The sequence below is a fragment of the Sceloporus undulatus genome, chromosome 2 (genome assembly GCF_019175285.1).
Source record: "Sceloporus undulatus isolate JIND9_A2432 ecotype Alabama chromosome 2, SceUnd_v1.1, whole genome shotgun sequence".
NCBI classification, from domain to species: domain Eukaryota; kingdom Metazoa; phylum Chordata; class Lepidosauria; order Squamata; family Phrynosomatidae; genus Sceloporus; species Sceloporus undulatus.
In genome coordinates this window covers 226926638-226939636 of record NC_056523.1, presented here as the reverse complement: position 1 = coordinate 226939636, position 12999 = coordinate 226926638, and the positions used below count along the sequence as shown (strand labels likewise).

Here is a 12999-nt window from a genome sequence, read left to right as displayed (position 1 = left end):
CTAGCTGAATCACAACTCGCTGCAGTAATATATGGTTTAAATGTTAATTCAGACTGAAAGTTGGATTCCTTTACAATATGAAGATAATGCAGTATGCAATATGAAATATCACATTAAAATCAAATTTGGTTATGCGAAGATATCAAAGATACAATAAACACATATACTGTCCTGGGTCAATTTTCTTTTCCATATCAGACTAGGAAATTAACTGATATGGTTTACCATTTCAGAAACACATATGGTATAATATTTTATTATAAAATTCTGGTTTTCCTGGATTTGCATGTGGAAATGGACTATAAAATGCTTATGGCCAATTAAGATTAAATTGTTAAGAAATATGTATCTCTCTATTTATTGATATATGAGGAACATACTTGGAATTATGGGCAAAACTTTCTGGTCTGTATCCATCTGTTTTGGTGCAAAACTGCAAGCCTTTGGAATGGCTGCTCAGGAATGCCTCCCCTCTTTTCCCCCTTGACACTCCTTCTTTTTGGACTGCCATTGCTTGCTTTTGTCCACATTGGTAATACTGCAAAGCACTTAAACTTTTCAAGTGTATTAGGCTGTAAGATGCTTCATTTTACTTGAGATGCTCTTCTCCAGATATTTGGAGATTACATGTTGCAAGTAATGATGTTGCCGTAATACTGGAGTAGCAAAAGGGACAACATCTCCACCGGCAACAAAAATAGGGTGTCACAGAATATCTGGATTTTTTTCACCAGCCCTAAACATTTAAAATATCAACCCAAAATACTTGCACCTGAAATCCCAGAAGCTAACCTCACTGCCGGGGGCCAAGTAAAAGGGGGCTGGCCATGCCGCTGGAGCACCCAGAAGCCAGCCCATTTGTGGGAAGCTGGGCAGCGTAAAGTGGGCTTTCAAGCAGCTTCAGAGCGTGCAGCATCAAAATGCAGCGCTCTGAAGCTGCCCAAACATCAACGCAAAGGGGAAGTCTGTTTTGCCCCTAAGTCTTAAAGAAGTTTATGTTGGTAAATGAAAGTAGAGAAATACAGATAAAGTCTTTAAATGAATCTGAATATGCTTTCTTGGAATATAAAAGGTTTCAATATTTCACAGAAAGGAAGCAAAACATTTCATTATTTGAATAAAAGCAAATAACATATACAGTTGTCCCTCCACATTCGCTAGGGTTAGGGGCACAAGACCCCCATGAATATGGAAAAACCGCAAATAACAAAAACACCATGTTTTTACCGAGAGGACACCTCTGTAGGAAACTCTAGGTCCTCTAGGACAACTCTGTGGCCAACGTCTGAGAGACACTGACCACAAATGCCTATTAGTGTATCCTCTCTAGGAATCTCTAGGTCTTTCAGTGCAACTTTTAGTTAAAGTTGACCATAGAGTTGCACTGGAGGACCTAGATATTACTAGAGAGAGCCTATTAATCAAATCCATGAATAATCAAATCCACAAATATCAAATCCACAAATATGGAGGGATAACTGTAGTGTGTCTTCAGGAGACCCACATAAGAGAAAAGAATGTGAGGCTATTGGGGAAAAATTGGGTAAGGAATATATATCATTATATATACATATATTTCAGACCAGTTCCTGCCATAGAGAGGAGAAAGAGAGAAGGAGCTAATGGTGCACAATTTTTTTTAGATCCAAAGAAATCTACAGCAGAGGAAGCAGGTGACAAGCAAACCTTGAGTCAGAACCTTGCCATTAAGTACAAGCTAGCAGCCGGGACATTCCTATAATGTTATATTCCCAGCAGATTGAGCTCGCTGCCAGAGACTGGTGAAAAGGCCAGGTCATCAGGGGCCTTAATGTTGGTGTTTACCAGAGGAATTTTTGAGGAGGAAGCCCACAGTCCTGTTTCAGTCATTACTAAAGATCTCGCAGTATAGACACTGAAGGAACTGCTGCAGTCACATGCAACACTTGTGGGATGTTTGTCTTCTTGCCTACAGAAGTGGAGAACTTCACATACACCAAGTGCAAGTTGGTAGCACTCTTGGAGGAGAAAGTACAGCAGCTGGAGTCCAGAGTAGTTACACAACAGCATTATTAGGGAGCAAGAGGTTTCCTGGACAGAACAGAACTAACCATCTTGGATGAATACCACACAGAGGAAGTTGCTGGGGCGGAGGAAGGCACTTCACACACACAGGAGGCAGACAACTGGAGGAATGTCACACAGAGAAATAGGCCAAGAAGGGATTGTTCTGGGAGCTTGCAGCTAGAGAATTGATCCGAAGCTCTTTCCCTTACCAAGGAGGACGAAGAAGAACAGCATGGATAGACTTCAGGGACAGAGCAGGGAAGCCTGAGAGTCCCACCCGAGGGAACAGTCGCTGCTAAGCCTTGGAGAAGGCGTGTGGTCGTAGTGGGGGACTCCTTGTTGAGGGGTACAGAAGCAGTGATTTGTAGGCCTGACAAGATGTCTTGAGAGGTGTGTTGTCTCCCCGGGGCAAAGATCCGTGATGTGACAGAGAGGTTGACAAGACTGGTCAAGCCTACTGACCAATATCCCTTCCTCTTGGTCCACATGGGAACCAATGATACTGCAAGACACAGCCTGCAGAACATCAGACGGGATTACGGGGCTCTTGGTAGGATGGATGACTAAGAAACTTTCAACTGAGATAAGCTTTAAACAGAACATGTATTAGAAATGGAAAAAGGGGGAAATCATGAAAAAGGAATTCAAAGAAATAGCAGACATGTGTAGGGGCAAAGTTGGAAAAGCTAAAGCGCAGAATGAACTCAGGCTTGCTAGAGAGGTTAAGAACAACAAAAAGGGCTTTTGTGGGTATGTCCGCAGCAAAATGAAGAGGATGAAGAAAATGGTAGGGCCACTGTGTGGGGAAGATGGCAAAATGCTAACGGGGACAGAGAAAAGGCAGAATTACTCAACACCTTCTTTACCTCAGTGTTCTCAGAAAAGGAAAAGGGTGCTCAACCTGAGGATAATGGGGCAGAGGACAGAATAGGGGAATTTCAGCACAGAATAAGTAAAGAGATAGTACAGGAATATCTTGTTAATCTAAATGAATTTAAGTCTCCAGGACCTGATGAACTACATCCAAGGGTATAAAAAGAACTGGCAAATGTAATATCAGAGCCATTGGCAATAATCTTTGAGAACTCCGGGAGAACAGGAGAAGTCCCATCAGACTGGAGGAGGGCAAACGTTGTCCCCATCTTCACAAAGGGAAAAAAAGAGGATCCCAACAATTATCGTCCAGTTAGTCTCACATCAATACTAGGAAAGATTCTAGAGCAGATCATTAAACAGAGAGTCTGTGAACATCTAGAAAGCAATGCCATAATCACAAAAAGTCAACATGGGTTTCAGGGAAACAAGTCATGCCAGACAAATCTAATCTCTTTTTTTGATAAAATTACCAGCTTGGTAGATGAAGGGAATGCTGTGGATAGAGTATATCTTGATTTCAGTAAGGCCTTTGACAAGGTTTGCCATGACATTCTTGCAAACAAGCTTGTAGAATGTGGGCTAGACAAGGCAACTGTTACATGGATTTGTAATTGGTTGACCAGCCAAACCCAAAGGGTGCTCAACAATGGCACCTTTTCATTCTGGAGAGAAGTGACCAGTGGGGTCCCACAGGGCTCTGTCCTGGGCCCAGTGCTGTTCAACATCTTTATCAATGATTTAAATGACAGAATTAGGGGCATACTAATTAAATTTGCAGATGACATCAAATTAGGAAGAATAGCTAATACTCCAGAGAACTGGATCAAAATTCAAAATGACCTGAATATACTAGAAAGCTGGACCAAAGCTAACAAAATGAAACTACATCCAAGAGTGCCACAAAACCATGGTGGTGGTAGAAAAGCCAGGTTGGGACCGTGGCGTGTGGTTACCACAGTTCCAACCTGGCGTGCAAAGGAGCGGTGTCAAGCTGTCCCTCAAGGGCTGTTTGTTTCACCCCTAAAAGAATTTGAAAAAAATAATAATATTTGGACTGACAATTAATGAGGGAAAAACCAAAATGTTGACAAAAATATATCACAAGAGAAAGAAGAGAAATTGACAGAGAGATCTGGTTTTGAAATATGTAAAAGGACAGGTTGCTTACCTGTAACGGTATTTCTTCAAGTGGTCATCTGCAAATACATACAAATGGGTTTCACTGCGCCTGCGCAGTGCTGCTCGGAACCTTCTGGAATCACTGGGCAAAGTTTACTTTGCAACATATAGAAACTTTTTGGCGGTAACTCCGCCCACCCGTTATAAGGCCCCTGCCTTCCCGCTCTTTCCCCCACTTCCGCAATTTTTCCGCCAAGCAGGCGATGGAAAGAGCCAATAAGAGCAGGACACTGAGGGGATGGACGGGTGGGCTTTGTATGTATTCGCAGATGACCACTCGAAGAAATACCGTTACAGGTAAGCAACCTGTCCTTCTTCTTCGTGGTCTCTGCGAATCATACAAATGGGTTTAGACTGACAAGCTTAGGTATGCGGCGGAGGGAGTGTCCTGAGACCAAAGCTATGGTAAACCAAAGGTATATTTATTACAATAATAAACACCTTGAACCATAAAGGAGTCAGTCTTTTGTTTTTGCACAAACCAAACATAGCAACAACATTGCTAAACCTGAGAAGGGAAGATAAGGTCGTGCAAGACCTATCTCAATGAAATAGTGCAAACCGACATTCACAGAATGGAAACAAAAAGGCATTATTTACATAAATGCTGAAACACAACCATCAGTGATGCAATCAATGCAGCCCTGAAACCAACACAGCCCTCCCGAAAGCTGCGTCTTGAATGGCTCTGGTGTCCAACCTATAATGTTTGATAAAAGTCAGAGGTTGGGACCAGACAGCAGCCTTACAGACATCCTCCAAAGGAATCCCCGAGAGGAATGCGGAGGACGCTGACATTGACCTTGTAGAATGGGACCGAACCCTGCTGGGGAGAGGTTTGCCTAAGAGTTCATAGCAGAGGTGGATGGTACCGACCACCCATTTGGAGAACCTCTGCGCAGACACAGGCAACCCCTTCTTCGGTTCGGAGTAACACTGGAAAAGTCTCTCGGACCGACTGGAGGCAGCAGTTCTGTCCAGGTAAAAAGCCAACGCTCTCCTGACATCAAGAGAGTGCAGGCTCCGCTCCGCATCCGAACTTGGATTGGAAGCGAGGGTCGGCAACACAATGTCCTGTCATCGGGGAGAAGGCCAAGAGGAACCAGGACTGAAGAGGTCGAAGGCGGAGTCTTGACCATGGTGTGACGAAAGTCGTCGATGCCATGTGGCTGAGGGCGACTTGGACATCCCTGGCCCTCACCCTTCTGTGAGAGATGCAAGGCCCGATCGAAGTCGTCAGCGCCTGGAAACGGTCTGGAGGGAGAAAGGCGGAGCATGTTTCGGAGTCGAGGATGGCCCCGATGAACTTGACCTGCCTGGAAGGTGTGAAGTGGGACTTCTCTCAGTTGATGACCAGACCGAGGGAGTCCAAAAGGCGTAAGGCGAATGAGAGTGCCTCCTGCAGTTCTCTCTGGGATTCGGCAGCGAACAACCAGTCGTCCAGGTATGGAAAGACCATGAACCCCTTCTGATGAAGGTAGGCCACCACCGGTGCCATGCACTTCGTGAAGACTCTCGGTGCCGTGGCAAGGCCGAAGGGGAGGATGTTGTAGTGGTACGCGACGGAGCCCACAGCGAAGGCGAGGAATCTTCGATGAGACTCCCGGATCCCGATGTGGAAGTAGGCATCCTTCAGGTCGACGGTTGCAAACCACAGGCCCTGATGGAGCAGAGGCAGAATGGAGGCCAAGGTTACCATTCGAAAGCGACGGTATTCAAGGAACAGATTTAATTGTCTCAAGTCCAGGATGGGCCTGATTCCCCCATCCGCCTTCGGTACCGTGAAGTACCTGGAGAAAAAAACCCTAGAGAATTGCTCGGGCGGTAAAGGGGAGATTGCCCCTTTTTCCAGTAGAGTGCGCACTTCGTCGAGAAGGGTGTCCGAGGGGAGAGTGGACATAAACGCTCCGGTTGGAGGGAGCTCTTGGAACTCGAGGGCATATCCCCTGCGGACGATGTTAAGGACCCACGAGTCCGATGTTATCGAGGCCCAGATGTTAACAAAAGGCCTCAGGATGTCCAAAAAGAATAAGGGCGAAGGGGAAACGAAGTGCGCTGCGTCCCTTCAGGCTCTCTTCTTCCCCTGGTCGGTGTCCTGCCGGCGGGACTTGCGGTACCGAGGCGGGAAATTACGACGGCCAGAGGAGGAGGAAGACTGCGAGGGGTAACGGCGCCTCTGCAAGCCCTGCTGCTGAGGCTGTCGGTCTTGAGAAAAGGAGCCCTGGGACTGACCTTGCGGCGGCCAAGGACGGTGCCTCCTTCTGAAAGGCGAGATGGGGGTGGACGACATCCCGTGCTTCTTAGCCGCAGCCTTCATTCTGAACTTGCGGTTCAGACGCTCGTCAGTGTCGGCGTGGAAAAGGCCAGTACCGTCCAGTGGCATGTCCTCAATGGCCGATTTAACGTTGGCGTTGAGGTCCGATCCCCTCAACCAGGCATGCCGGCGCAGAGCTAGTGATGCTGCCATGCCTCGTCCCGCGCAGTCGGCGACGTTCCTGGAGGCGGTGATGATCCAACTCATCGAGTGGGCCTCATTGCGGATCTCCACCAAGCGACGTTGGACCTCATCAGGGACGTCAGGGATGATGGGCGAAATCCCCTCCATCAAGGCCTGGATGTATGCCCCCATACAGGCATTATAATTTATAGCCTTCACGGTGAGGGCGGCCGAAGAGTAGGCCTTCTTAGCCAGGCCATCAATCTTTTTGGCCTCTCGGTCTGCCGGGGACGTCGCTTGCTTCGGCACGAAGGTCTGCTGTGCCCCCTCCACAATGGCCGAGTTCGGCCTGGGATGGTCGGTCAACCACGGACAGCCCGGCGGGGAGATCCGGTATAGCGTTTCGACCTTCCTGGAGGACGCGGCGAGCGAAGTCGGGGCATCCCATGACCTCTGCACAATGGACTGCAACGAAGGCAACATTGGGATGCAGGGTGGAGTGGGGACACGACCGAGGACCCGGCGTTCTACCGGATTGCGGGCCTCCTCCTCAGGCGGGGAAAGCTCGATGTCAAGAGTCCGGCACATCTTGATGATGTGCTCGCTGAAGGAGCGAACATCATCAGTAGGTGATGAGGAGCCCGGGTGATGCATCTCCTGTGGCGAGGGCGGGTCGGATGGGTCCTCCTCTCCGTCTGAAGGTTCCCGCGATGGAGGCAAGGGATCCTGGTCCGAATCGGAGTCAGACGTCAGGGGAATGTCAGTCACCTTGGCTCGGGATGGAGTGCGAGCCGGGATTTGCGGAGTCGGTGGCTCGGAAGGTGGGCGACGAGGTACCGAAGACGAGGCCACAGCATGGGAGGATGATGGTTTGTCTCCCTGGGGAATCGCTGGGCGCAAGTTAAGCCTGGTGAATTCCCTGAAGGCCTTCTCCTTGGGGACCGACATGTAGTATCTTTGAGTTTCGGTGTCAAAGAACATGTCCCTGTCCAGCCCCCACGGCTCGTCGGTGTCAGAAACCGGGACAGCCTCCTCCTCATCCGAGTGGACAGAGAGCAGAGATGGCTCCCTCTGGGGAGAAGTTGGTTCGCTGATGGCGGCCAGATCTTGAGCCGGCGGGAGCGGTGTGGTCAGCACCGTGGTTGTATGCGCTGAGACAGCCGTCTCCGGGCGCGAGGGGGTCCTCTCCGAGGTCTCCTTGGAGGGGGAGCGTTGCTTGCGTGAAGCACGCTCCGCTGACTTGGCTGGACGCTCCGACCCAGTGTGATCCTTGGTCTTGGACTTGGTCTTGGACTTTTTGGGCGGAGCTGCCTCGGTCACCTCGGTATGACGCCTCTTCTTGGAAGACGTCGGAGTCACCGCCAGGTCTTCAGGCAGGAAGAAGGGATTGTCCGGCAAGTCATGCAGGACAGTGGGTCCCTTGGAGTGGGTCTTGGCTGGCTTAGCCCTCTCCGATGGTGCCGCCTTACCCGAGGAAGATGCCGCCATCTCGGGCAACCTGGGAGCGTGTCGAGATGCCTTCGACGACGCCTTGGAGGACGGTAGCGAGGCGGTCCGGACCTCCGTCTCCTGACGCTCTCTCGAGCGCGAGCCCTCCGGGGATGGCTTCCTCCCGGATCTCTCCCTGGGCTCGAAACCCTCAGTCCCCGAGGTTTTCTGGGGGGGCTTGGAGGGTTCGTCAGTGACACTGGGTTTTGGGGGACCACGGGTCACATCGGAGGTGGTCGGAGACCGTGTCCCGGCCGGGACAGAGACCACACTTGAAGCGCTGGCCCGTGAAGAAGACGTAGGCGGAGCAGCCAGAGGGAGCGATGACGAGCGGGGACGTCCCTCCCGGACCTTCCCCAGGGCAATAGCCGAAGTCAGCCGGGACTCCCGGTTCTTCCTGGCTTGGGAGGACAGAGACTTACAGAGGTGACAGGCTCTGGCATCATGGTCCCTTCCCAGGCAAAACAGGCAGGAGGAGTGAGGGTCCTGGACGGGCACCTTGCCCCCGCAGACATCACATTTCTTGAAGGGCGCAGGCATCCTTTTGAGTCGTCAAATCCGAGGGAGAGTCAAAAGCGAAGTCAAAAAACAAGCCGAAGAAGTCCGAAGTTACCGGGGCGGGAGAAAGAGAGTGGTCAAAAACAGTCCGAGGTCTAGTGAAAGTGATTCCGTAACAAGCAAGAGCGAGCGAAAGTTCCTAGAAGCAGCTAGCGTGGCGGAAAAAAGGAACTGGGGAAAAGAGCGGGAAGGCAGGGGCCTTATAACGGGTGGGCGGAGTTACCGCCAAAAAGTTTCTATATGTTGCAAAGTAAACTTTGCCCAGTGATTCCAGAAGGTTCCGAGCAGCACTGCGCAGGCGCAGTGAAACCCATTTGTATGATTCGCAGAGACCACGAAGAAGAAAAGTAAGATATCTGGGGATAGATTTAACTTCTAATAATGCCAACTTATATAAAAATAATTATAAGAAAACATGACATCAAATCAAATGGGAAGAATCACCTGTATAAAATATTGTAATATAGAGGAAGCCAAGATATGAAAGAAAACTATTATAAAATGTTGTATAGACAGTATCTAACATCAGATAGATTGACAAAAATTTATGGAGTTGACATCAAATGTTGGAAATGTTCTAAAGAAAAGTGTATTTTTTATTATGTATGGTGCTCTTGTAAGAAGGTGAAGAAATTCTGGTTAGAAATACATAATATAATAAGAGATATCTTTAAGACAGCTATAGAATTCACTCCAGCAATGTACTTACTGACTATTACAGATACTAAAATTGAAAAATTATATGGTAGGGTGTTATTTCATCTAATTACTGCAGCTAGAATGACCTATGCTAGACACTGGAAGGAAGAAACAGAAATATAAGAACGGATCAAGAAGATTTATGATTTAGCAGAAATGGACAAATTAACAAGACTTCTTTCAGAAGGAAATTTAGAAAAATTTGAAAAAGACTAGACATGGCTATCAGAGGATCGATCTCAGAAATGGGGGTGATAGGCGATAGAAGGGTTTAAAGACTAGATTGCAAAGGGGGGGGGAGGCAAAAAGCCTGGAGAAGAGATGGCTATGAAGTGATATGATAGCCCCGTTTAGGTATTTGAAGGGGTGTCATACTGAGGATGGAGCAAGCATGTTTTCTGCTGCTGCAGAAAATAGGACAAGGAGCAATGGATGCAAACTGCAGGAAAAGAGATACCACCTCAACATTCCTGACAGTGAGAGCTGTTCGACAGTGGAATACACTCCATCGGAGTGTGGTGGAGTCTCCTTCTTCGGAGAAGCTGGATGGCCATCTGTCAGGTATCCTTTGATTTTGGTTTCCTGCACAGTAGGGGGCTGGACTGGATGGCCCTTGTGGTCTCTTCTAACTCTATGATTCTTTGATTTTATGATGGAACATAAAAAGAGCAAGAGTAAGATTAGGAAGGGGGAAATGTATTTTATCTAGGTTACAAAAAGGTTGCATCTCAATAGTGAATGTTTGTAATTGTTAAATGGAATGTCTGTATGTTAGGTATAGATGTGGTTGTCAGTTTGGTCATGTATGTACAGTACACGTCAAGTATTTGGTTTGTTTGTATGAATAGATATATACTTAATGAAAAACAATTTTTAAAAGTTACTGCTTTGCAAGAAATATCTTGCCAGAGTTTTCTCAGTCCTTCTCCAGCTTCTCTTCACCCAGATCCTCGGTATTCAACAGCAGCAAGATTTGTTTGGTTTTCGGAGGCCAATTAGTAGTGCAGCATTATCCATTTTTTTTGCAACAATTGTGTGCTACTTGCAAAAGTACTACTCTTAAAAAGTATTCTGGTCTCCTATGCAAAGATCATAATGATTATTTCTAAGTTTTGGGGTATGTCTACATATGTGTGTGTATGTGTGTACTGACTGACATGATTTATCAAACAATGGCTTACATAACAATCATACTTTTTCATAAAAGCACAGAATTTACTCCGCATGTCTAGTAATACAATGATCATATTCAGATGTTGAGTCATATGATACTGCATATGTGTGCACATGTTTAGCTCATTGAAGTAATGTTTCTATTTAAGAAGCACAGTGAGTGATTCATATATGACATGAGAGAATATTAAACCAGTTCAATAAAACTATTAGAAGTGTTGGAACAGCTTTCAATCATCATGTAGTTGAAATTTGTGTACCTCATCCTGGTTGAAATACTGGTATTTTATTAGAAAGTAATAGCTCATAACTTCAACAATATTTTAAAATAAATATTCTCTGTTCATTTTTTAAAAAATAATAATAGTTTAAGCAATGACATTAACTTAATACTTGAATTAGGTACAAAATTGCTAAGAAAGTCCATGTATGACTATTTTGGAAGGGAGTTATTAACCCAAAAAAAACCCAGTTTAAGAGCAATATGTTAAACTTTCTAGGATCTTCAGTGCAGTGATTCTTGTGAATATGTGCATGTTTGAGATTTGCAATCTTGTGAACTGATCAAAAGCACCCCTGGAATGTCCAGTTCATTTGTCAGGATAAGGGAGAACAGTATTGCTTGAATGGCTAAACTGGTACTGAATACTGGAAAATCATGCATCATAGAATTTTACTTTATATTTTTAGGATGGAATGAAATACAGATGATATATGTGAGGACTTGTTAAAAGTTTAGTAAAGAAAAATGATTTTACGTTGCCTGTGTGCTTTTCATGAGTGGTGATTTACATGTGTAATTTTAAAAAAATAGCAGGAGAAAGTATTTTACACAGCAGTGATTACAAATCTGGTTTATATTACAGAGGCCTGGTTGGATGAAGATGGAGGAAAGGTCTGGAAACCATGAAGCCCTATAGGAGAGACCTAGGGAACTGTTTATCCTGGAGAAGAAAAGGTTAAGAGGTGATATGATAGCCCTGTTTAAGTATTTGAAGGGATGTCATATTGAGGCTGGAGCAAGCTTGTTTTCTGCTGTTCCAGAGACAGATTCAAACCACAGAAGAAGAGATTCCACTTCAACATTAGGAAGAACCTCCTGACAATAAGACCTGTTAAGAGTGGAACACACTCCTTTGGAGTGTGGCACAGTCTCTCCTTTGGAGGTTTTTTAAACAGAGGCTTAATTGTGAGTTCCTGCATGGTGGGGATTGGACTGGATGGCCCTTGTGGTCTCTTCCAACTCCATGATTCTATGAAATCTCTCTCAGCTTTGCACACCAGGCATCTCTGTGCAGCGCTATGCAAGATTTGGGAGACGATGTGGTGGAGGTAGAGTAGTCTGTTGCAGCTTCATCTTGTCCTCAAGTGCCCTTTCTCACAGGCTGCCAGGTTTGAATTGTATCTCTGAACTTAGGTATTTGGGACTGAATAGGGATTCTGCTGGTGTATCTTCTACTTGGTTGCTCACAGTCCCTTCCTAGCAGAGAAATTCTCGATGTTGCTGAAGTCCCCTCGGCTTGTTGTGTTGGGAAAATTCAAAATCCATGCTGAGACTACCCTGTCAAGGGAGGCCAGGATTTCATGTCCACCATAATGGCCACAGGCTTGTCATTCATGTTGCAGGACATATTCCAAACCTGGTTTTCTGTCTGGGGAGGCTGGTGGTGGTCTTTGGATGTGGGAACTCTCTGTAGTGCTGTTATCATGGGCAGATCATTACCTGATGGGGTTTAATCTCACAGGAACCTGGAGCATCTGCAGTCGTGGGGGCTCATTTGAGGTGATTTGAGAAAGAAGCCTCATGGATCTGGGTCTTCTGATTACTCTTCAGGATTTTTGTTGTTGCTTTTTCAGCAGGTGATTCTGTCAAAGCTCTAGTTGGAAGAAATAACCAAGGGAGGGGGTACAATTACTCCTGTGCATCCTCTTCCATATAAGGCCTAAATCTCCAAAGGCACTAGATCTATCTGATCTAGGAAGCTAAGTAGGGTCAGCTCTGATTAGTACTTGGATGGGATACCACCAATGGGTACCAAGTGCTGTAAGCTATTTTTCAGAGGATGGAACTTGCAAACCCATCTTTGAATATTCCCTGCATAAAAAGATGCAGTGAAATTCATCTGGTCACCATAAGTCGACAGGCAACTTGAAGGCACACATACAGATGCACATCCTCTCCCATGGAGTAGAGCCAAACTACTTCCTTAAGGAGTGGCTGGGGATAAAACAAGCAGTTAGATTGAGTCTGAACTCAGGTTAGAGCTGTCAGGAATGCCTACTTTGTGCTGGTGCTGGCAGCAAAAAACAAACAAACAAACAAACAAACAAACAAACAAACAAACGAAAAAGGCATTTTTCTCAGCCAGCATTGCATCTGCTCAGAACTGTCCAGCAAAGTAGTTTAATGTGTCAAGAACTTACTACATTTTGGTCTATGAATGGAAAATATATACACAGCACACTGTAAACAGTTTACACAAGTTTGTATATCCCAAAGATGTGAGGTAAGATGTAGATCCTTTCCATTCCTGGCTTATAAA

General features: G+C 46.2%; 1 protein-coding gene across 32 annotated transcripts in view; it reads right to left on the bottom strand.

The window, feature by feature from the left end:
• The window catches only part of ADGRL3 (adhesion G protein-coupled receptor L3), a 459475-nt gene that overhangs the window by 43045 nt on the left and 403431 nt on the right, over window positions 1–12999 (bottom strand). Inside the window, exon 23 of one of the 32 annotated variants that reach the window (XM_042454265.1) lies at window positions 12196–12333. The exons of the other annotated variants lie outside the window; for them this stretch is intronic. Within the exon in view, the coding sequence (XP_042310199.1) occupies window positions 12310–12333 (24 nt within the window). The 3' untranslated portion in view covers window positions 12196–12309. Of the gene's footprint in view, window positions 1–12195; window positions 12334–12999 lie in introns of those variants that run through there. 32 annotated transcript variants of the gene reach the window in all.